The 26,243-nt window shown below is 37.7% G+C and overlaps 2 protein-coding genes across 2 annotated transcripts in view; both read right to left on the bottom strand.

Moving 5' to 3' along the window:
* The window catches only part of ccdc88b (coiled-coil domain containing 88B), a 61,847-nt gene extending 45,745 nt beyond the window's left edge, over positions 1-16,102 (bottom strand). Inside the window, exons 1-6 of the mRNA XM_059345506.1 lie at positions 15,964-16,102; positions 14,554-14,702; positions 11,926-12,034; positions 2,328-2,397; positions 2,068-2,126; positions 308-391 (exon numbers count right to left, since the gene is read on the bottom strand). Coding sequence (XP_059201489.1) covers positions 308-391; positions 2,068-2,126; positions 2,328-2,397; positions 11,926-12,034; positions 14,554-14,702; positions 15,964-16,023 — 531 coding nt within the window. The 5' untranslated portion in view covers positions 16,024-16,102. The remainder of the gene's footprint in view (positions 1-307; positions 392-2,067; positions 2,127-2,327; positions 2,398-11,925; positions 12,035-14,553; positions 14,703-15,963) is intronic.
* Positions 16,103-18,661: 2,559 nt separating this feature from the next.
* Positions 18,662-25,374, bottom strand: rom1b (retinal outer segment membrane protein 1b). Its single transcript, XM_059345714.1, has 5 exons — positions 25,225-25,374; positions 23,899-24,141; positions 22,220-22,407; positions 21,492-21,738; positions 18,662-18,904 (listed from the first exon to the last, which is right to left on the bottom strand). The coding sequence occupies exons 1-5, from the start codon at positions 25,372-25,374 to the stop codon at positions 18,662-18,664; spliced, it is 1,071 nt and encodes a 356-aa protein (XP_059201697.1).
* Positions 25,375-26,243: the final 869 nt, after the last annotated feature.

The raw sequence follows: 26,243 nt of genomic DNA, 5'->3' as shown, positions 1-26,243 counted from the left end.
GGGTGGAGGATTCATCCTACGGTGGCAGCAAGGGGCACCCAGAGGTCTTTAAAAGGCTGCCAACAGAATAACAAGCAGCTCATTTTCACACTTACTTGAAGCGCCAGGAGAAGGTATAATAGCTTCACTCTGTCTGCCTACGGGCCAAACAGTGAAGAAATTCTTTGCTAAATCATATTTCGGAACAAAAATTCTCTTAGAAGTGTCTCCCCTGGATAATATCTCCTCGTACTGATGCCCAGCCGCTGAAAGACTTTTATATTTGGGGGGTGGGACTTGATTTAATGAATTCTGTATTTAAACGTACCTGCTGGATAGAACTGGCAATGGATGTCTGGGTCTCTATGTCCAGAGACTGGATCTGCTGAATGAACGTCTCCTTCTCCTCACACTGCAGACACAGAGGGGTGGGAGGAGTCAGGTGTGTGTGTGCGTGTGTGTGTGTGTGTGTGTGTGTGTGTGTGTTAGTATAATAAAGTATATCCAGCCAATAATATAGAGCTGAAACAATTAGTAGATTTACAGAAATTTAAAGGGGACATACTGTATAATGATAATTTCCAGGTTCATAATAAATGCTTTACATGCTTTATTATTAAAAAAACACATAATTTGTCTCATGCTGTCTGAATCTACCTGTATTCATCATGTACTGTATTTAAAAATGGAAAACACGCTTTCACTTTTTCCCACTGTTCAAAAATATAGAGCCAATTTATTTGACATGTACTTGGAGTTTTTCGTTTTTCGATGTGATAGATGCTAGATCCCAACCATGAAACCATGGTGGGATGTTTAGGTTTAGACATGAGGAATGAAAATCAGAAAGATCTTTATTGTCATTATACTGTGGGGAGAAAAACCCTCTACTCTTCTATTCTTCTCTTCCTTTACGTATAACACTCCTGTAGCAATTACAGGTGGCTCTTAAAGTTATGTAATTATTTGATTCCTGTGGTCTAAGGCTAATACCATCAGGTTGAATGCACTTATTGTAAATCACTTTGGACAAAAGCGTCAGCTGAATTACATGTAATGATATACTCAAGTACAATAAAACTGTGAATGTCTTTGTCACAAGCAAGAAAAGGCAAGCAACAGTAATAGCAGTTTAAATTATATATTTTAGAAACTAATCTAATAGATTAGACAGATTAGTTCAAGTTAGGATAAGAATACCAGGGTGAGCCAGTCAGAGCTAGAGTTTTACTTGGAATAAAATTGGCACCATTCATTGTGTGGGATCTAACATCTACAGCATGGGACAGGACTCAGTAGATCAGGGATGTCAAACTGATCCATGAAAGGGCCGGTGTGGCTGCAGGTTTTTGTTCAAACAGATACAGCAGACAGATGATTTTGTTGAGAATGATACAGATAATACAATCTCTGTACAGCTCTACCAGGAAGCCCACAGAAAGCTGACTGGATTATTATTTGTGGGCTGGAAGGCACTCCATATACCCAAATGTATGTGTAAAAGCACTAAAAAGTGAGGTTTTCCATAATATGTGCCCTTTAAACTGCAACGATTTTGCTAATGGATTGGTCGTTACAGTCACTTTTCAAGCAAGAATGCCAAACATATACTGGTTTCTGCTCTTTGACCGCAGCAATTTCCAGTTTTTCTCAGTTTAACATTGTGAACTGCATATGTTTGGGTTTTGGGCTGTTGGTCAAACAAAATAAGCAATTTGAAAATACTGTTTTATGTTTTGTTTGGTTTTTTTACAATTCTTTAAAAAAATTTGTACATTACAAAATACTTTTGCCGTCAAAAACTTGGTGTTGGTTGAGTAGAAATCTGGGCCTGAAGTAGATAAAAAGTCTGAAGTTCACCCAAGTTATTAGGATTCATTTTCTGGGGACCAAAGATAATCCCTTCAATAATTACTTTACTTTGCATCAAAGTGCTGGATCAAAAGATGGACTGACTAACCACACTAATAGCATGAAATTTTTTTTTTAAAAACTGAGCATTTAGTGCAAAACACTGGTTGTCTGTATGATCCACGGTGTCATTATCGACCTTCAAAGCGCGTGATGGTCATGTGAGTGTGTGATCACCTGCACGGCACATCCTAGTAAGAGCAGCAGCAGTCGCCTGAGCTCTTCCACGGCGGCCTCTGAGGACACAGAAATAACTGTCATCACCATCATTATCATCATCATCATCATCATCTCCAGCCCCCCCACCACCGTCCTCCCTATCATTATCACCTAAATGTGTTTCACAGATAGCAGAGATATGGACTCAGATATAAAGTATAATTACTTTCCTGCTGCTGAGAGACAGGGCACTGATAGGATCATGTGGTATCTTGTACCTGTTAAGGGGTCCTGCCCCAGAATGGCAACGTTCGGGAGAGGCATCAGTATCAACTGCTGCAGGTCTTCCTGATGAACAGAAAAAATGTGAGAGTAAGTAAAAAAAAAAAACACTCAAGTGATCGGCCGGCCTGTCCCGTCTGTCAGTCTGCCCACAGTAAGCCCGGATAAACAACAACAGGAGCGAACTTTCCACCAGCCTCCTGCAGTTTGTGGTGTAAACAAAGAGCCGATGCCCGATAACAGTTTGCGTTCGTCCTTTCAGTTCAAGGAGTCTGTGTACAAATTAGATTTAGTATATTTCAGCATTCTCAATTCTCGTTTGTTGACCTAATAGAAACATTAAATAAAAGATCTGATGAATGAATAACAATCCTGTAATACAATCCCAGCTTCTATCGTTGCCCTTGTGGTTAGATAGATATGCATGATATGTGACAGCGATCCACGGCACATTAACAGAGTCACAAAGAAAAAACAACCAGAACCCATTACTGACTTCAACCAACAAGCTACTGACCAGTACATTATCATGGCTTTTTTATATATATAGCTGCAGGATATGAGGAAAATATTACATTTAGTTTTGTTGAACATCAAAATAATGATTTAACTTGTGATAAACTTCTGCTGAGCCCCTCTCTATCTCTAAGAAGAAACTAATGATCCAGCTCTTTCGTGAACAACTTCATACATAATCTATATGGATGAAGAAGGAAAAAAGTCCTTATACACTGCCTGATAGCACCTACGTCTTATTGGACTCAAACTGATCCCGTGGCACACATGCATGTGTTGTCTCCTAACTAGCTCTTTGCTTCTGTTGTATGAACTCTAAAATATACAACATGGTCTCACAGGAATCCGTGACATAGCCACGGATTTGCTTAACTTAAAATCCGTGGAATAGCCACGGAATCACTCAAATTTCTGTGAAACTGACACAGATTTCGCTACAATGCAAGTTAATGACAGTCATCCCGTGGCTATTCCATCATACAAAGTGATTATGTACATTCACTGAGTGAATATTTAAAAAATAATACATATATTTCTCGCTAGAAATGTGATCAAAATCCATTTTTATGCAGAAACTAAGTCAAAATATTGATATTATTTTTTCACTAAAAATGAGAGAACTGTCTGCCATGTTTTTTGTTCTGACCGCCGGGACCTTGAAAGTCACGTGACTTGGAACAAACCAATAGGAAAAAAAATTCATGGAATCGTTAACTTGCATTGTAGCGAAATCCGTGTCAGTTTCACGGAAATTTTAGTGATTCCGTGGCTATTCCACAGATTTTGAGTTAAGCGAATCCGTGGCTATTACACGGATTCCTGTGAGACCAGGTTCAAAATATACATCTCTGGCTTATAGCGTCAAGCAAATGATCAGATATTAAAGTGTACTCAGGTCTTGACTTAGACTTGCAGAGTCCCTGTGCTTGTTCTACATCCTTGCTCCTGTATCGAAAATATTTCCAGCTTACATGCTATTTTCTTTTGGCACCAGTTCCTTTCTGGTTCTGTCTGAACATGCATGCATGTCACAGCCCGGCTCAAGGCTGGACAAGAAGGGGAAACCACACATGCTTATTTTACATAACTGAAGGAGAGGATAAACTGAAAATTAACAAAACCAAGAGTGGACAGCGGGAGTGATAGATTGGCCGACTCCTCCCCCGAAGAAAGGGTCATCACAAGCAAAATTAGTCTAAAAAAGCTTCTGCATGCATCTAGACAGATTCTTCTAACAGTGAGGTCTGATTGGCCAGAGAGTGAACAACATGGCACGTATCAGACAAAATAGCGCCTAAAGACAGAATGTAATTGAATATGTTGTTACTTCCAAATAATATTCATATTTGCAATGTGTTAACGGTACAAGTTGACCTTGCAATTATAATTTTTTTTTTTTAAACAATGCATTGTGCAGCCCCTCTTTTATTATAAGCCGGTTATAGCTTGACACAGATGTATCATTATTGGTCTGTTGGCAATAAATCGCAGCACACAAATGACAACAGTATGAGAAAAATAAGTAAGAGACAGTGTTTGTCTGCTACAGTGTTTACCGTTTCAACTCTAAAATGTCCTGCTCAGAATATATCTGGGGCACAATTATTTACTGATTAAATTTAATGGATTCTCGTCCAAAACATTTGTTTGTAGAACGTCCTGGCAGCCGAGGGACGCGTTCATCATATAACTGCAATATCAATATGCAATAACTCGGTTAACGTCCAACTGGATACTGGATTTTGTTGCATCTCTTATTTCTTTTTCTTTTTTAAACATACTTAAACTTGGCCAGGGTTCGCCCAACAGCTTTACTGGAGCTTTTTTTTTTTTTTTTGGAGTGGGCACAGTTTGATAACTCAACATAAGAAGTTTTACTTTATCAGGAACACAGTTTGTTATGAAAACATCTATTGACGGTCTTAAGATTATTCAGGCTATACTGGCTTCTATATATTCAATTCAAATAAATTTATATGCAACTTCAATCAACCAAATGTTTGAAAATGATTCTTCATTTATGTTACCTGCTGATGATCAGTCCAAACTGACGAACAGGAAGTGAGAGCTTCCAATGAGCTTTAGGGGAACTCAGACTGTACCATGTTAAGTACAGAGTTGCACAGTATGTGCCCTAAATGACTTATTGTTATTGTATAATTTCTATATAAAGACAATTACACAGTGGCCCATGTCAATTATAAATCATATTGTCACAATCATTTCATGGAAAGAGGTAAAAAAAATACACTTTATTACAACTTTATGGGTGACCGTGTATAATAATGATTACAAATTGTTAGGTACTAACTTTGTAGGAGAAGCTTCTTGCTTAAAAAATGTAGAAGCTATCTTTTCTTTTGTTGTCTTCTGGATTTCGTTCCTTTGCAGTTGTAGTTAAAACTTTGAAGGAATTCACTAAAGTGTCACCAACTCTATGAAATATGGGCACAATCTCCCCTTCTGCTCTTGAGTTATGGTGTTGAATAATCGCCAGAAAGGTGTTTTTGCAGAACATCTTTGACCTTTTGCATATAAAATGTCATCACTTTATCACTGTATCCCATCATGTTAAATTCTGTCGTTATTGTACACTGTAATAAATTATTCTGTAGTCATTTCATTTTACTTAATATATTTGATAAAATGTATGAAATATTAAATGCGTCCTTGATTTTGAGGCAGTTGTTTAAGTAACTTTAATATAAAAATGTTTGAGATAGAATCTACTTATTTTGACCACATTAAATATAATCTTTAATTATAAATCAAGAGAATTTTGAATAAATCCAACACAATAGAATTAGTCCGTTTTTAATTGACAGGCACTTCCTGTTAAGTTGTTATTAACTCAACTTGTAACGTAGTTAGATTTAATAAATAATATTGCGTGCAATCTGTTGCCTAAATTTTATTGAGTAGCTATTGTTTATCTTTTTTAACAGTGTATGAATCCAGAGATATCACATTCAAAAGTGGCACATACTGGCCAAAAACACAACGCCTCTGGCTGAGATATATAATGCAGCTTTTAACTGTGAAGTAATGAACTAAAATTGTTTCTCATAGTCACTTTGGTTATGTATCATCTCACCTGAGGGTTTGTGTTTAATACAGAGAAGCTATTTTTGTTTCCAAATTCAACATAATGGAAAATAAAATGAAAACATTTACTCAAGCCATTCAATCTTAAAATCCTCTCAAGTTAAATCTCAAAACAAGGCCTTGAATCTAGTCTACATGTTTCCGTGGACCCTAAGCATTTAGAATGTGCTGGAGAGTAAAAGGGGCGATTCAGGACGAGCAGAAGGCCCACCAACACTGTGGTCAGCTTGTTTCAGCGAGTTGTGTTTCCTGCTTCAAGATCTTGGACAAATCTCCTGGCAGATTCTAAATGACGTTTAATCAAGCTGGATGGCAGACGCCTCGGACACCCCCCATCCAGAAACCTGGCTTTTCTGGCAGCTGAAGTATTTATCATGTGGGCCTGCAGTGCTTCGCTCCTCCTCCGACATTGCCATCTAGTGCAACACCAGAGTATCAGACAGATGACTTCGCTAGAAGAATTTCAGCAAAGTCACTGCATTTGATACTTTTTCACTTTATTTACTTGGTCTTATGAATAATTTCCTTGTTAATTAAAAATGTTTCTGTCAAATAGCCACACACTCAAGTTGGCTAGCTTCGATCCCAACTGCTCAGAAAGCCTGTTTACCTCCTCCTGCGCTGCAAAATCACCAGCAAGCAAGTCACAATTACAGCTCTCTCTGCTGCTGCTGCTGCATACTGTAATTTATAAACTGCACAGTGAGAAGGGCAATGTACCAAGAGGCAGGCGCCCCCTTCAGCAGCTCCATCATGTGTGAGTTTGGCATCAGAAGCATGTGCAGCCAACCTGAAGTTTGTGCTCCTTCGGGGCATGTAGGACATTAACCACTGCAGCTCTGTGTTGGGCATCACACAGCTCATGATGCCAAACAGACTTCAGACTTGAAATCATATAGAAGCTGCTTGTTGTCGACCAACGGCCTTGCATCGTACAGCCCCGATACGTACTGACTGATGTTTGCTTGAATCTCTCCTGCTCTATATTTTATACATCACCATTTGCAATTATACACCCTGCTTAAATAAGAGATTAACACTATGACTAATACATGTTGCAATTATCTTTGCTATGCTATGATTTTCAGGACAGTTTCTATCAAGGTTAATTTTTTTCTTTTTCAGCGACATTATAGCAAAAAATAAGCAATCAGCCTCTGAAAATAATAAACTGTTGTATGAAGTCGTCCTGAATTTGGGATTACATTTTTCATCAAGCTTCTGGCTGCAGCGCCAAAGAGAATTAAAATCCATCTGCAACATTATCTTTTCCAAATTCCATATTTCTATCAATAATTCCACTTGATGTTGTCTGGACTGGTGCTGGTTGTAATTTTAGACAGTTTTGAATTTAAATGCTTCTGTTGGCCATCTCGCTTTTCCTTTATCTTCTTTTTTGCCTTTATTCACATGTGCAAACCAGATTTGATATGCAGATTTTTATGTTAATTATTTAAACATCATTTATTGCATGTTCAGAAGCCTTAAAATGTCTTGGTTTACCGAGGACAAAGATCTTTAAATGCAGAGGGTCAATAAATTAGAAGGCAAGAAATTAACATTTAAAATCCCATTAGCAGAAAAGCTGAAAACTAAGTGTCTCTATTCAGAGGGATTAAAGGCTCACAGAGGGAAGAATGGAATACAATATAATATAATATAAAAGAGCACAACAATATAGAATAGAATAGAACAGAACAGTATAGAATATAGTGGGTTAGAAGTGAATTAAATAGAATAGAGTGGGTTAGAAGTGAATAGAATAGAATAGAATATAGTGGGTTGGAAGTGAATAGAATAGAATAGAGTGGGTTAGAAGTGAAGACAAGAGAAATAACAGAACCGAATAGAATACAACACAGATTCTATAATAGAATAGAACCAAATAGAAAAGAATAGAACAGAAATAATGGAACACAACTGAATAATCAAGAATAGAAAAAACAGGATGGAATAGTAAACAATAGAACAAATAGAAAATAATTAAATGGAATTCACACAACCGATTCAAATGTAATAGTTACTTTCTACAATAGAATAGAATAGAACAAAGAGGATAAAATAGAATGGAATAGAAGTGAAGACAAATGAAGAGACCAAACAGACTAACAGAATAGACAGACATACATGATAGAATACAACCAAATAGAATAGAAAATAATAGAATAGAATAAGTACAATAGAATAAATATAATAAAATAGAACAGTCAGAATAAAGTAGAATATAGCAAACAGAACAGAATAGGACAGAATAAATAGGAGAAAATAGAACCAACAGAATAGACTAATACTGGAATACAACAACCTCAACAGACTAGAACAGGATACAACAGGTTAGAAAGGAAGAGAGCAAACACAAGGTTAGAATTGCACAAATACAGTCGAACAGAGAAGAGAAGACCAAAACAACAAACAGCAGAGCAGAATATAACAGAATAGAAAAGAAAGAACAAAATGGAGAATAACAGAAAAACAATCAGGACAGAACTTATAACTGTACTATTTATACGTTCTCTGTCTTCACGTCTGTGTCATCTACACAAATAGTTCAGTATCTCTATTATATTATTATAGATCTGTTGAGGTCACAGCAGAAAAATATGAATTCCTGCCTGACTGCTGCTGCTGCTGTGGCTTACACTCCCCACACTCTTCTTATTGTATCTCTCACACAAACACACACACACGCAGAGCAGAATGTGAAAAAACACACACACAAAAAGGCAGCGTGAAGTAAAACCATGAACCAAACCAAAGCATGCGTCAGTGAACGTCCACAGCCACAGTGGAGTCTTTTCTGAGTGCACTAGGTGAGATTCTGGTGTAACACCGACTGATATAAGCTTCCCAATTATCGCCGGCGTCTTGTGCTACTCTGCGCTTTCAAGGGACATTAGTGATTCACTGAAAATTAGGAAGTGAAACCTTGTAGACCCGTGTTCTTGTGTTGTGTGACAAGCTACGCAGCGCATGTTCAGTCCACCTGACTGCTGCTCGGGGAGGTTTTCCTCTGCTGAGAACAGAGGCCTTTGAATCATCCTCCGGGGAAAGAATTGTGTCATTTCCTCCGTGGCCACAGGCGCCCACAACGCATACTAAGAAATGCATGATAGTGCTATTTGATTTTTATTCACTTTCCTTCCTCAAACCCCCCCCATACACCCCTCTCCCTCCACCCTTCTTCTCACCCCATAAGCAGAGACACGTCTGCTGAGGATGGAAATGTTCTGTGTTTCATCTTCTCTTTCACGCAAATGTTCCGTCACCCTCTGCGAACACTTCAAACTTTCTTCATATCCCGAAGCCAAATATTTGTGTGTTGAGACTGATAGTTGAGCTGCGTCTTGTCCCGTTGTTTTAACAACCTTACAGCGAGACAACTGCTGCTCCATCACCCTCTCTCCCTCGCCATTTGGTGTGGCCCTAAGTTATATTTTAGAAGGATATTTTTTTTAACAACACATTTCTATTTATAATGAGCTGGGAGTCATTTCAGTCCATCCACAAAAAAAACATTACACCAGTGTTTTTTTTTGTTGTTGTTGGGTTTTTTTTTTGCTGTTTTTTTAACTGGAAATGCTGGAGAAAGCGAATGATGGAGCTCAATCCAGAACCAGACCAAACCAGGTTTGCTTCAGTATTTCCTCTCTGGGGGATAACTTACCCTACCTTGGTTTGACAAGGTATCAAAATATACAATCAAGCTCTGTTGAGGTTTTAATTACATAAAGACTTAAGTCTGAGATGCCAGGAAGTTGCTTTTACACTGATTTTTTCTACCAATAAAACAAAAAAACATATAATAGTGAGATTTAATGATGCCGGTAGGTGGATATTGTCAGAGTCAGGCTGACAAGTCCTGCGTCACACTATTTTGATTCATTTTGCAATAATCACCCAATAGCATTACACTGTAATAAATTATTCTGTAGTCATTTCATTTTACTTAATATATTTGATAAAATGTATTAAATATAAATGCGTCCTTGATTTTTTGAGGCAGTTGTTTAAGTAACTTTAATATACAAATGTTTGAGATAGAATCTACTTATTCTGATCACATTAAATATTAGCTTTATGTGTATGTAATTGTAAATCAAGAGAATTTTGAATGAATCCAACACAATAGAATTAGTCCGTTTTCAATTGACAGGCACTTCCTGTTAAGTTGTTATTAACTCAACTTGTAATGTAGTTAGATTTAATTAATAATATTGCGTGCAATCTGTTGCCTCAATTTTATTGAGTAGCTATTATTTATCTTTTTTTTACAGTGTACATTGTCACGCTTATCACACAGCTACTTACTAAAGAAATCAATAATTTGACAGTAAATATTGATATAGGAAGTATGTTATAGTTGAAATTTTCTTTTTAATTAACCAGTCTTGTATACCATTTAGAGTGCATTACTTTTCGTATATATATGTTTATTACCGTCGCGAAATAATTTATAGTAAAGTTTTGTGACTTTTATGTCCTTCTTGGCCAACGAATCATGTATCACTGACTGAAAAGGAAATGTTATATAAGTAACATTAACATTCTGATTGTGCCTTTTACTTTTATTTTATCTTATAATGTAAATTGATTTACATCTAAGACAATCAATGATTATGTATAAGACTATAATGTAGATGTTTCATTTTTCTTTCTTTTGCTGATATTCTGCGATTTTCCTTGGATGTGTAGGATAGGCAAAAACAAGCCATTCATCCTATTCTTTTCTTCCGTTTTTTAATTGTGATTTTTTTTTATAAGTGTGAAATTAGATTTTTAAGATGTAGTATATAGCTGAAATAAATCATTCATGCATCTATCTACTTATTTTTTAACTTATTTTACTTTTTTATTTTGATGTTTGTTATTTGACTTCACTATTCTATTGTACTTATTTTCTGATTGTCTTAATAATGTTTATTTAATTAAACAATAACTACAGATAATTTATAATCTGTTATGCAATATTATTATTATAATTGTCATTATTTATTTGTATTTGTATTTTATTTGTCTGTGTAAATGTTAAACTGTATGAGGTGGGAATTAATGTTTGTATGTTGATATGTTTGTATATGTTCTGATAAAAGCCTGAAAAAAAATCTATTTTTGTTGGATGGAAATGTTTTCAAGCAAATTCATTAATGCTGAGAGAAATGAGGAATAGGAATTTAGTTTAAATCAGTTACAAATGTTAGGCTTTCATCTATTTTTGGTTGCATACATAATCCGTAAGCATTATTAGACATGATTTAAAGTGTTAATGTGTTTCTAAAAGTACAATCTGCATCACATACAGGTCATCCATGTTGGTAAACTGTTACATATCCAGCAGACAGTCCTGTTTTCTGTCCAATATACAATCTCCCTCCAGCTTTGTTTTTGTGCCCAATGCCTCATGGGAAAAAACATTTTTCTCTCTTTCGCCTCTGCATGCTCTACTTTGTTCACCAGCTAGTTGCTAACATTGTCTGCAGTTTGATGCTGGGCAGGTAAGTAGACCATAATGGGTTTATCAAAAGCTTTTCTGCTGAAAATAGCTGCCTGCTACACCTGGAAACAAGTTGATGAGAGCAGTGAGAGTGAACCAAACAGTAAAACTGCAGGCTATGAAAACAAAACACTCAGCTAAACTAAAATATCTTCATAAGGAGAGAGGAACTGCAAAATTGGATGAAAGGTTCTCTATGGGTTCATCACTAAAATGAAAATAACACATTAAAAAAATATTGTTTCAAAAGAAAGGCACAAAAAACGCAGTCAAATAGAGATACAAGTTAGAAGAGAAACTGGAGCTACTTCCATTGTGGTAAAAAAAAGTAATCTCAGTAAGTGTGTAATTGGACTCAAAGCTCATTATACCTTTAATAGTTTTATCCATTTGAGATTGGAAATGTGCAAAAACTCTGATTTCTAGACGATCGCTTTTGATTTTACTCCTGATTATCTGATCCAACCTTGACTCCCCCTTACCTGGTAGAAGGCTCTGATGTGTCGATTTAAGATGGAAAAGTTCTGGACTCTCAGCATGTGATCACCGCCGCCGATGTCGTACAGGCGCTCCACCTTGGGGTTCGGATCTCTGGGACGAACACAGAAAGGACACAAAGATGTATTTACTGCGGCTTGATCAAACAACCCAGCACCACGGCTCCACGAGATGAGAAATTCTCATGCACCGGTGCGTTTAAGCAGAGTGTATAAAATTTTAATGAGCCTGAGAAGCACACCGAGAGAATCCACATGCAATTATTTGTTGAAATAACGTGGCTTGGGTCAGGCGAAATTAATCAGCTGTTCGGCAAATACTGACTAAGATCTTGTCTTTTCTGTTGAGAGAGGAAACGGTTTTAATCTGCTGAAGATAAAGAATTCAGCAGACGAGTAAAAAGGGTGCAACACACACAGAAATGATTTCTTGATTCACAGGAAAACTAAATCCTACATTTCTGCACAGGTTGCAGATCAGTGTGAGGTTAAAAGAGGGAATGTGATGAATGTTACATCAAATCTAAATCAAGTGATGAACTAAAGTGAGTCTGCAGCTGATAGCAGCTCTGTGAGGCTCTAATAAACAGTAGTACTCTGATCAACTAATGCTCATATACTGATGTTAAAAAGTTTACCATGTCCACTTTCTTACTATTAAGAAATAAACACACGTTATGTTCTGCAGTTGGGAATTAGTTTTGCAGGAACTTGGTGATAAAACAAAAAAAATTGACAAATAAAAACACTGACCAGATGACTGCACTACATGTCAAAGGATCATCAAAGTGATACAATCCTGACTATGATTACTATTTCAATCCTGGTAATCAATCCAATAGTTGTTGAGACGTTTGAATAAAACACAAAAATGGGAATTTCATGGTGGCGCTAGAGGAAAAGTCCATGAGCCCTATATAGACAATCGATAGCTCAAAGTCTAAAGAGTTTGGTGCAAGTGCATTTGGGGCGTGTCAAAATCCACTTTGGTAACACTTTACAATAACCAACTAATTGATGTTTATAGATGGTTTATAGACCAATTTACAAATTATATTTAATCATTAAATGTTTTAAAACAATTTCTTAAAGGTATATGAATCATTTCAAAATCATTAACATACTTAATATGGTGTTTGAAATGTTAAAATGAGTACAAATAAAACCATAAATAAACTATTAATTATAATTCAATTGTTTGATATTGGTAACGTAACTATAAAATTACATTAATATACCATTGATTTGTAATTTTTATAAATGATGCCGTTAGTTAAACATTAATAAATTATGTATTTACCATTCTAAATGGCCTATAAATGGTTTATAAATGATGATTAAACATTAATAAACTATCTGTTTACCATTTATAAATGATGGTTATTGTAAAGTGTTACCTCCTCTTTTTCTAGGTAAAGATGCAGTAAGGGGTTCTGCTGGAAAAGGAAAAGTTGATTGTTAAGTCTTAGTCCCAGGTTGTCAAATACCCGCACTTTGAGTCATGGTACCATCAAGTAAGGTGCGAGGGACAAAGTGGTTGTATTTAGTGTCTTAATTAATCATCTGTGTGTTTTGGGTGTAACATGAATTAAACCACCACAGATCGGATCACCTGGGGCCTTGTTATTACGTCTCCAATACTATGTGCCATCAAGAACTGCATATGAGCACAGATAACCCGTTTAACCTTTTATGACCCACCTGCCTGTCTGCGGGTTGGATAAGGCTTAGGCCAAAAAAAGTGTTTGACCTGTTTAGGTTGTGTTTTAGCCATGTGCTAAAAAGGAACATTTTCAGAAACTAAATGACCTTCCTAGATAACTTACCTTTCATATTGAAGCCTCATGCATGTATTCCAGCCTAACAGTTCTTCTTATAAGCTTTGGCTCACAAATGTTTTTGATCTTACCTCTATAATCCTACCTGGGCAGGTGGGCTGCGAGAGGTTAACCTTTGAGGGGGAGTACTGAGTGTATTGAAGGTGTGATCTTAAAAATGCACCATTGACTTCAGACCAGGTTTTTGTTGGTCAATCACTTTCTGGTGTCTCAAGATGACAATGAGGCGTCAGTGCACCTGATCACACCTCAAGTACACACCTCAAGTACACAAAAAGCGGGCACTGGAGGTAAAAAATGATAGCTGCCTCAAAATCGCATCAAAATCCAGTCAACATTTCTTGTGACATTTCAACACTCCAGGAGTATGTCTAAAAAGGAAATCATACTTAATTACTTTAATGCTTTTAAATGGTTCTTCGCTCAAAAGTGGGCTTTTAGCTTAAATGGAGGGTGGATTTGGGGCACATTTTTTTCATTTTTGAACTTGTTCATAAATGCCAAGGCCAATTTCTGCAACTAACACAGTTGCAAGGTAACACAAATTTATTATTTTGGGTTTTTAACATTAAAGTTGTCCACAAATTGCTGAAAATTTGCACTTTATAGGGCTTTATTTTATTTCTTTTTTAAAGAAGTTCAGGTTGGCCCTTTTGCATTACAGATTGACTTAAAATAAATCATCATTTTTTAATTTGGTCCTAATTTTCCCTTGTCGAGTGGTCTGTTTTATGGCTGCAAGGCAATGAGGCAAGAAAATCTTGGTCAGTCTTACATGACCCTCATGATCTCATTGAGGAAAACCCCGTTGGTCAGCTTCATGTAACGATCCCGGGCACTCTGGGAATGTGAGTTAACTTCCATGTACTGGCTGTAAAGCTGGATGCCGTCTTCTCTCTCCACCATCTTCTCAAACAGGTGAACCTGAAAGAGACAGGGAGGGATCATGTTTGTGCATGAGTGTGTGTGTGTGTGTGTGTGTGTGTGTGTGTGTGTGTGTGTGTGTGCGCGTGCGTGCGTGTGTGAAGAAAAGTGTGGCATGTGTGTGTACCTTGAGGTGGACAGAGACAAGGGAGACAGAGACAAGAGCAGAAAGAAGCTACAGAGAGAGAGAGAGAGAGAGAGAGAGAGAGAGAGGAGGGAGATGGAGAGGTGCAAACATTTTCACACAGGAAGCCACTTGAGTCGGTGCACCTGTCTGGACAGGTGGGATCTGTGCTCTCACACTGGGAAGTACTTCACAGTGACAGGCAGCCAAGCAGGACGGCAGCCAAGGTCTCTCTCTGCTAAGAAGAGCTGTGCCAATGCAAACTGCAATATAATGAGGTTTATTCCCACCTGCACCTTCTAAAAACTGCACTGTCTGTACACAGAGTAACAAGCTCAAGTTGCTTCAGCTGATAAGACTGGAGACCCTGTGTGACAGGGTGATGGAGGTTACGGCGGACGTCCTTCAACATTTGTGAAGCAGGGTGACAGTGAATAACCGCCCGCTGAAGTGCCCTTAGGCAAACCTCTACCAGCTGCAGGCATCCTGTTGAACCTGACCTCTGACCCTCCTCTTTGGAGGGAAACAATAAAGCAATATCCCCACAAGGTTCAGCACAGGATCGCATTATGTCATAAATACTGTTCATTGACCAGAATGGGGGGGGGGGGGGGGGGTGTCCCCCTAGGCTGATTGGTTTCCCATGTGGAAAACCCAGTCTGTTACAAATTCAACACATCCTCAACTAATTTTTGGTGAGACTCTATTCTCTTGAATACACAGTAGATAACTTTATATTATTTTCAAATCAGACACAGCCCAAGGACACGGAAGTGCTATAGCAGGGAAAAAAGCTGGTCATTAAGAGTCAAGGGAAGCTGCCAAAAGGAGAAGTAGGTGTTTGTTTTGCAGCAGAAAGGACTGTGTATGATACTTTTTGTTTTTTTGTTGCCCATTCAACTCCTTCTTTTATATTTATTAGGGTGAATAGAAGTGGAAAGCAGGTTGCTCTAAAAGACACAGTGTCATAAGTATTTGTGACTGGAAATAATGTTTTACTGCAGGACTGGTCTTTGTCCGAGGCGGATTTCTACACAGTTTCCTCACAATCCGCCTGTTTTATTCTCTCTTTTCTCTCTGCCTCTAGAAATGATGACCTTTTCTCTAACTGGAAGTGATAAATGATAAATGACGTACCCATTGCGCCAGCGCACTTTCCATGAATTCCTCTATTATCTCCATAATGTTAGAGTCCATTGTTGTGTTAGGAGAGCTGCGAGACACTACAGAAGACGGCTAATTAAAAAAGATTACCAACACTATGTATGTAATGAATCAAAAAGAGAGAATCCATCTTGCGTCAAGTGAAGTAGTTTGACATTTCTGCGGCCCTTCCCCTCCCTCCCTCCACCTCGCTGTCTCTTCCTCTCTGACTGTGTGACAGTTTCATTGCAAAACCACACCGGAATTTTCAAAACGCACGTTGCTTCTTTTTTTTCTGAGCCGATATCTTCACATGCCCCTGTCACATCGGCCAACATACACAAAGATCGTTAAATATACATTATGGTTTCCAAAATGCCAAAAATAAATAAATAATTAAAAAACATGCATTGGGTTTTGTGCGCAGAGATAGATGATCTAGATTCGGGCCTCATTTTCTGTTGTGCGTTTAAAACAATACGACAACAGGCCTAGTTTTTCATACTCGACACATTCTGAATGAATGTAATGTAATAGTGCAAACGGCCATATGTAAATGTTTTTATCTGTGCTATTTCTGCTCAATAACTTACAGGATTTCTCGTGAAAATGACAAATGTTTTGAGTTACTACCGTGAAGTTGTCAGAGATGTAGTGTTTCCATTATTTCTCTACACGGGTACACGTCCATGGCAGATTCAAGCACTGTGCAACAGCGAGCTCTGGTGGTTTTAAATTAAAGATCTCAGTTGTCCATTTTAAAATGATGCATTACATCATTATTTCCATAACAAAATCACTAAGGGGAAGTGTAACCAAGCTGCCATACTTTTATTTAGGCGCAGCGCTTCCTGTACAGTGAGCTCTCTTGAAAGCGCTTTTATTTGCAACTGAGTATTTCTACACTGTGGTATTACCAGACTTGTCATTTTGTTTTGGGCAAGTAAATTCTTTATGTCTCAAGTTAAGTCTTTTCTGTCATGTTGCAAGTCACTAAAACAAAGTCACTTTGTTTTATTTAATGCTATTTTATTAAATATGCTTTTGAATGCAGGGTTTACAGAGTTTTCTAAACTGCGGTATAGCAACTACTACTTTAAAGTAAAATATCTGAATACTTCTTCCACCACCAATAATATAAAATGTGTAACCAGATTTCATGTGGTTGAGATGGGTATTTATTATAGTAAATTCTATATTATGTATATTATTCTTTACTTAGTTTTGTTAGGGCTCCAGGGCTCCCTTGAAAAAGAGGTTCTTAATCTCAGTGGGATATTCCCTGGTTAAATAAAGGTTAAATAAAATTTTAAAAAGTTATGCTTTGGGTTTTTTTTAATGTTTTTATCATATCAGGACCTTTACTTAGTATTTCTACACTGTATTATTACTGCTTTTACTGCATCATCCATTTATTTTTTGTGAATTTAACATTTGACATAATTGACCCTGAAAATGAGTAAATATTTCTCATTTTTTGTTCATCTTTCTTTTTAAATTTGTGTACTCATTCATTCTTTGATTTTCATTTTTGATTCATAAATTCACTTTCAAATATTAAAGAAAACTACAGTGAATAACATTCTTTCTCCCATCGTGCTCCTGTAACATTAATAATTTGATTATTACCGGTCAAAGTGTGAAACCTCACTGCTTTATCTACCTCACTTTTATAAAGTGGAATGAAATAATAACTGTAATGAAAGAAAATGTCTTTGTGCAACAGCTAAAATAAAACATCCACTGAGCTCATTCTGTGATAGATTTTTATTGAAGAATGAGCACACATTGGGTAGCTAAGACAGATCACAATGATATATTCTTTGCAAATAAAAAGCTTTTAAAAACTGTTTTGCTTTATAAAATAACTTCCAACATGTTGTTCTAGTATGCTGTCCCTGTATGACAGAGTGTGTTCTGTGTGCTGGCAGTGTGTGTTCATATTGCTTGTGCAGCAGTTCTGGGATTAACCACACCAGGATTATCAGATTGTTTCCGAGCTGCCAGAATAGACAAGATGACAGCTTCATATAGGGCACACACACACACACACACTTAATCCAACTCTCCTTGCTAAACTCAGATAACCCAAATTCGCTCCTCTATTATAACGTGTACAAAAGGAAGCCGACACTACAAAGCCGTTAAAATCTTCTACCTTTAATATATAATTCATGTGCCATTTTTAACACGTTCATATAGCATTTTATTACAGTGTAGTATAAACTCTACAGCCAAAAGATGAATAAAACAGTGCACATGGGATGAACTTCATGCATCATGTGATTGCAAGTTTGCCAAATTTGATCCTAATGTTACATAAATATCTGCATGTGTGAATGCTACATTCCTGTAAACTGAATGTACTCTGTTCTAGTTACAACAAAAAGTACTACATCTCCTCTATCTCCTGTACAGATTCTCTGATGTTACACATTCACAAGGTCCTGCACAGAGGAGATGTTTGTTTTGGTGTCTGTGCAGGGCCTGATAAGATTCCCTATGTGTTGCCTTGTTTTGGCCATTTGCGAGGGAGCTGCGGCTGCTGCAATAGTGGAGTGTAAATCAAGACTAATGTGTCAAAACCCAACAGGTGTTGTCCCCGCCACCTGCCAACTCACACAACCAAGAAACCTCAATCACATCCCCCTCGCATCCCTTTCTCCTCCGCTTGCGCTTTAAAAATTTTCATCTAACTGGCAGGAGTTTCGGTCTTCTCAGCTTTCTCTCCCTCTGCAGGCTCAGACCCTTCGGCGGCGCTGGGGTCGACCTGCATAAGCTTTATCATGTTGAGGGCATTGGCTTTGAGGTCCTCAAAGGTTTCCTTTATGCCCTTCTCCAGGAGATAACCCTCACTTTCGGCCTCTGGGTCCTCCAGAGCCATGGCTGCTTCCACGGCTGTCTGCAGGTACCGCAGGCTCAAAAGCACCGACAGCTGGACAGAAAGAAGCATGAAAAGTTATGTGAAAACTCTGGTGTGTGTCACTTAATCAGATGGGCAAATGGTTTGATAGGATCACAAAAATGATGCTGTAATGTTTTGCTGCAGCACTGCATGCATGACGATGAGCTAGAGAGTTGATCTGAATCAGTATAACAAACACTCACACTTTTGTAAAAATAATAGGTTAGGGACTGCAAGACAAAAGTGAAGTGAAGCCAATGCTGAACTGCCTCAAACCTGCATTATTACAAATGGCCAGCAGGGGGCGACTCTACTGGCTGCAAAAAGAAGTCCTTTTGTTTGCAAGTCAATAGGAAAATGACCTTACTTCTCACTTGATTTATAACCTCAGTAAACATTTTGTTTTTGGTGTTGTTCATTTTGGTATCGCGTTTATTGTTGTAAATGATGGTCCCATTTAGTAGCATAGACAATAAACCAGCCCGTGGCTATCTTGTAAACACGTCACTACTACAATGTTTTAATCTTAAAACTTTTTACAGTGTGCATTTAATTTTAATTTTGGTTAAATCTAAATGTCTTGTCTCGATTTCCAAATTTCCGAACTCAAGGCTTTAAAACTGTCGACAAAAAGTCGACAAACCAATGGATGATGTCACGGTAAACAGGGTCTTTCAAATGTTTCTCACTTCACAGTTAAGGCTGTTCTCATTCACTGTTCCATTCACTCAAACTTATAAAAACAATGCACTATTTTTCATAATTGTGAGCCAGGAGGCTTCAATACAACTCATATTGAAGTGTGGTGTTAGGCAGCGACCTCTAGTGGCCATAGAAGTTATCATTAGAGTGAATCTGATGAAGCAATGACTGTAACACATAATTAGCTCATCTTTGTTTTTAATAACATAGCGTCTATTCTAGTATCTTGGTGTGCACTGGAACTTTTGCTTTTTTATTAACTGTGGTTGAATGTGCACGAGCTTAGCACCAAGGGGAGAGGCACTGCTGTGTGGGGGTTTTCAGTATTTTGGATATAATAAGAACGCTCATTAGGGCACGCTGCACATTTATAACCTATTTCAGGCTATATTCTATATAAAGGTTAAATGTTCAGGTGATAGGTAACCTACCGTATTTTAAAGTCTGCCGTTTTTTCTAAAACCGTGAAACATAAGATGCAGTCATTTTCATACTGTCCCATTATCAAAATTGATTCACATTCACAAACTTTGAGAGTAAACTCTGCTGCAGTCCAACTAAAGCAGAATAAATGAGTTGTGACACAGCAAGTGTTGTACAACATATTTTTAGTTTTATCATATGCTTCCTCTTCCCTTTTTTGTTTGATCTTGTGGTTGCATGATCCAAAACAGGTTTTAGCTTTTGCTTGAAAAACAGACGTTATCTCCAACTCAGCTTGAGTCCTCATTAAGTCTTCACATGGCAGCCATCTATCCCCATCAGAGGTGGAACAGGAAAAACACCATACTGAGCTGCTGCATTTAAAAGTATAGATTGTTTGGTTAGCTGTAGGCGGTGTGTAATGATGCACTGTTAAACATGTGTATGAGTGTCCTGTTCCAGCCTGAGGTTGTGTTTGTTATTTGAAGAGAATGTGCCGTCTATATTTGTTATCTGGCAAACGAGTGGAAGTACATGTTTGATTAAAAGACGGAAATCAATGTGTGTCAGTGAGGTTTTCTTTCTGGTGGGCATAATGAAAGTCAAGAGACAGTCATTATTTAAACAATTTTGTCTGTGTGTCTATAATTCTGTAATTCACAGTGTGACAGGTGCCCGAAGGAGAAAACATAGTTCTAAATATCCAGTTAAATGAACGCTCTGTTCCTTGAATAAATACCACATTTCCTCTATTTTACCTCAAATTACAGAATAACTTGTGTTTTGTTCACACCCATGAAATGCCATTTAAGCACATATTAAATAAACAAATAAATAAATATGTCTACAATAAATAAATAAATATGGGGCAAAAATCATGAAATTAATAATTGCACCAATAAAATAAAAATAAATGCCTCTTAAAATATGTAAATGATCCAATGCAACAATGTGTCATTTTAAAAAAAGGACATTTATCAATGTAAATTATTTTATTTATTTCTGGTAACCACATTTATTCACCCACATTTATTTATTTAAAGACCAAAGCTACAGCATGAGACAAGCACTAAATAACAATCTCTAACAGAGATACATAAATTTAGAAAAATGAAATAAAAAATCTTTGAAAATCATCTTTTTAATAAGACCTATTTATTTAATTATTTATTTATTGAACTACATTAATATGTAGTTCATTGAACTACATTAATATGTAGTTCAATACATTTTAATACTTATTTTCAATTTTCTCTTGTATGTATTTATGGATTTATTTTATATATTTATATTTATATTATTATATATTATATTATTTTATATTATTATTTATATTATTATATATTTATATATTTATTTTATTTATCAGCATATTTATTTATTTATTTACTTGCTAACATATGAGTTGGGTTTTTTGTTTTTTGTTTAATCATGCTTTTATTCAATATTTATTTAATTGGAACTCCATACAGGTCACTACGTATTATCTCACCTGTATTAAGATGACAGACAGCACACCGGGACCAGTGGAGTTCATCAGATCCATGTAGTAGTCGGTCAGAGCCTGCCTGCAGCCGCGGTTGTACAGGTTGAGTTCCTCTGTTTGGTACTCATAGTTGTAGTGGGCCCTGTTATCTGTCAGGTGGTACCTCAGGCAGGGGCGAGGGGAGGCCGGGTTACAGCAGCTGAAAGGAACGCCATCCAACAGGTAACGGCTGTCCACGTTACTCCGGATCCGACTGGAGGAAATGATGTAAACAGATTTAAAAAGACAGAAACGAGAGAAGAGTAAGAGGAGAGAGAAGTTAAAGGTCTGAAGTTTAGCTTAATACACACTTAGCATTAGTGAGAAATGAGCAGCGCCTCTCTACAAGCGTCATCATGTCAGAACCTTTCTGTTTACCCATTCCTTTTCACTTATTTCATCTTTGACCAACCTTTCTCTGCTTGCTTCATGACCAACCTTTCCATCCATTTCTGTCATTCTCTTCAAAAGTAAAGGCCAGATCTATTTTTAATGCACTCCTCCTCTACCTCCACATCACCATGCCATCTATAACATATTGTTTGACCTTTTTGAATGTGAAGTCTACTTATCTGCCATTCATCTAGATTTCTCTTTTCTGTATACCCCTCATCAGTCCAGTTCCCTCCTCTTTCATCCTGCTGCCTCCCTGCACCTCAGATAACCTGCTGATCCCTGTGTTGTGATTCACTCACTCCTTCACTTCTTGCGAGGTGAAGTCCAGGTATCTGTTGCTGACCCACTGAACTTCAAACCAATCCTTGAAGTTGTTGTTTCCACAGCAGCGGAACTCGATCTGCAGGCGATCGATGGTCTCCTTCTGAAAACAGCGGCCAGGCACGTCCGTGTCCTTGTAGAACCGAATACCATTCCTCAGGCCCACCTGACAGTGCAGAGAGTGAGAGAGAAAGAAGGGTGTCAAAGATGCAGCTGTTTCTCTCTAATAGGCCAATTTGTTAAAGGCAAAATAACATTCTGAATTAAGTATAGTCCCGGCCTGCAAATGGTATTTGACAGCCTTAAGAAATCTTTGGAAGAGATCCCCGCAAAAAAAAAAATCACATTTTGATCATTTTAACACATATTTCTCAATGAAAATGACACTAATGGAAAAATTATCATTCCTGCCAATCCTGTGAATCGCAGTTCAGTCAAAATAATTGCAATTAGATAATTTTCTCAAATTGTGCCACCCTAATGTGATGAAGACTTTCATTGTCATTTGAAACCCTTTTTAAAAAAAAAAGATGTCTTGTTTGTTGGTTAAATTCTTTCGCATTGTAAATTAATTAATTGCTTAACTCTTTATTTGGAGGGATGATTTTCCCGGTCTAAATGTAACATTTAATGAAGAATGAGATCTTTAATCCTTGTTATTATAATAATAAATTAATACATTTGAAATGACCAGAAAACTATTTTCAGGTATCTCATTTACATTTTGTTATTAAGTGGAGTAAATGAGCTAAACTGACATGTTGCAGAAGGATTAGCATACTTTATAAATCGAGTTTGGAATTACTTTTTTCTTAAAAATCTTATCTGCATTCATTGCTCAACTTGCTGGAATATGAGCCCTTTTTCTTGAAGCCGAAACTAAATTTTCATCTTTGATTTTAGGGGGAGTGGAGCTACTTTTGTATCTTTATTATGTAATCAAAAAATACATTTGACAGCAAAACTATTGATGCTGCAACTGAAAATGTTTTATTGCAAATAAAATATATTTGTAACTAAAAATGCATTATTGTGGATCAGAAAGTTTTGTTTGCAAATGCAAAAGTTTTGCTTCTGCTGAGCTAAATCTCGTGGTCAGGACCTAAACTGAAAGATGTAAGACAGTCTCAGTGGAAACGGCAGCTTGGCAACATCCACTGTTAGTAAATGAGAGTTCACTAAATTCCATGGAGAAGAAGGAGTTGGAGCAGAGAAAATAGCAGAAAATCAGTCCTTTTGTTCAACTGTGATATGTGATATTGTTATGGGTAAAAAAATCAAAATCATTCTTCAGCCAGTCGTTTGCATGTAGCTTAAATGTTTCCAAGCTATCTCATCGATCGAGACTGGCCAATACACACGTGTCTTACATCTTTCAGCATGTGTCCAACCCATGAGATTCAGCTCTACAGCAGCCAAAACTTTTGGATGCAAAAGCAGAACTTTTGGATATTTTTTGATAGCAGTGTGTAAAGTTTTGCTCTAAAAACCTATTCTGTTTGATCATATAATAAAGAGAGAAAAAGCAACAGAACAGGTTATTTTTGCTTGAGGATCAGAAAACACCATCCTGTTGTGTAACTCTCTACCACAAGGCCATACTGACACGACTCTACCCATTGACCTGTCAACCTCCAATCATTACAAGTGACCCCACCTTCAAGGACTCCTCCAGGCTTCCCTGTAGGGCGAAGCTGAGCACCACAACACTGATGAGAAGAAAACACAACACTGCAGCCACAGCAAACCAGGCCAGCAGGAGAATTTTCCAGCGGGGGAAGCGGGCTGGGTCCAGGGAGTCCTGACACACACGAGTGGCGACCCAGTTGGTGCCAATGGAGGCCAGGCCCACTATCATCAGGATGTTGGGCACCACGTGCATCGATGTGTTGTCCAGCACCTCAAGAAAAGGAAGAGCGCAGTCAAAGATAATCAGAGCCACAAGAGCTGCAGCCAACTGCAGGTCACTTTGTCATTTCCTCTACTCACTTTAGCAGGTAATAATCCTGCATTCAATTAGTCTTATCTATTCTAAAAAGGACCTTGGCAGTCAGGAGATTCAATTAGCTGCTGATATGCTGGATGCAAAAGCTACTATGGCAATATGATGACAAATTTAATTCAAGGCCCTGGTTGCAGCAAAAGTCAATTATAGACTGAGTTTATTATTGGCAGAGTTTTCAAAAGCTGTCAGCCATAAAGCACTTTGGCCCCTTGTTGTTTTTAAATTACAATTAGAATAACTCAGTGCAGTACTGCCACCTTATAACATAATATTCTGTATTATCCAGACATATGTGACTAACTTTCAAAATTAAATATTTGTCTAACAAGAATAAAAGCTGTTCATCATTTTGTTCAGTCCCTCCTGACACTATTTTGTTGGTCACATCTTACATCTCTGCACTAACTCACACTTTGCTACACAACAAGAGACTATGGAATCTCTTGTTGAAGATCGATAACTATCTGAATGGCCTGAAGCTTTCCTGTGCAGCCCACTGGACATCAATGCATGCAACCTATCCTAATCAACCAGTGATCAATCTATCCTAATGACCAGCTGGCTTGCACACATACACTGGTCTTGCAGAGGTCATGACCTTCACCTGCTGGATACCTAAACTCAATACACATTGAACTCCAATGACTTTGGAAAAAAATGTTGATTTTTATAACAGCGTTTAAAACACAACGTGCTCATGACTTTACATGCATGAGTGTACCTGAGTGTCACTGTTTACACTGGTATTGTGTGCGCTGCGTGTTTGTATTTGTGGATTAAACTGTAGAGCTAAGTTTAAATAAAAGTCACCGATAAGCTGCAACACAGCAGACTCCGTAAACAACCATGAGCAAAGGCAACGGTCTGAGCATATAAACCTGTTTGTGTAACTTTGAATAAATTCATGCCTGTGTTTTTAAACTTGGCCCTGGAGTCTTTAAGTTGACATTGCATTGATTTGTGTGTGTATGTCTCTACCTCGTCCCTACGAAGCAGCTCTGTCTTAATGTAAACTCCCAGACAAAAGATGATGGCCCCCCACATCACTGCCATCCAGGACAGCAGCCACAAGCCCTGGGCAAGACGCACCCGCCGCTGGTGGGTGAACTTTATCTTCAACAGCACCATGGCTCACCACCATGCACTGATCAACGCAAACACAGAAAACAAAAGGGAAGAAGGAGAGAAGAGGAAGTTCTGTGAATTCTGCTCAAAAACTGAGTGTCAATCCAGAACGAGGCCAGCTGCATGTAAACAGACAAACCCAAAAGAGGCTTGTTGTTCGGTGAGTTATTAGCAGGTTGAGCTCATCTAAGTTGTTCCAGGTGGAGGGGATAAGCAGGTAGATCCCTGTGATGGTAAAGGACACAGTCGACCTCAGAGGATAATCCAAAAAGATTTCACTTGGATGCTGAAATTGTCCCAAAAAGTAGATTTATAATCCAAATCAGTGCAGCAAAACCGTGGAAAATGTGAAATAATTATCAAATAATGAAGAACTGTAGAAAAGAGGTAATCCTTTTTCCAAAGATAACGGTTTTTCTCCTCAAGTTGATTGGTCACACCGCTGTATCCCCCCCTGCCAGATGATTTCTTCCTTTCTGACCTGATGTTGTCTTTTGATGTCGCCCCTTTGGGTCTGTGCGTGTGCGGCGACCCCCTAAACCGCTGTGCCCATAGTTGGAGGACACAGACACTGGCCAAAGTCGAGAGTTTGGAGCCGTAATCCCCCCAACAGAGTCCCTGGGATCCTATTAAAGTCCAGGGGCCAATAGGAAAGCAGGCCAGTGTCTGATCAGCAAACTTGTTCTGATAGACACATAGTATGGGAGGGACTACTGGACTATTATGACAGGTGGACTTACCTGAAACCAGCACAGGCCGGACACTGGATGCCTCAGTGACAGAGGAGATTTCATAGATGCAGTTAGCTGAGGCAGAATTGTAGCAATATAATGAGGGAGTGTGGGGAAATCAGCAAGTAAATCTTAATGACT

The sequence above is a fragment of the Centropristis striata genome, chromosome 12 (assembly GCF_030273125.1).
Source record: "Centropristis striata isolate RG_2023a ecotype Rhode Island chromosome 12, C.striata_1.0, whole genome shotgun sequence".
In the NCBI taxonomy this organism is placed as follows: domain Eukaryota; kingdom Metazoa; phylum Chordata; class Actinopteri; order Perciformes; family Serranidae; genus Centropristis; species Centropristis striata.
The sequence above is the reverse complement of the archived record's forward strand: the minus strand, read 5'-3'. Positions and strand labels throughout refer to the sequence as shown.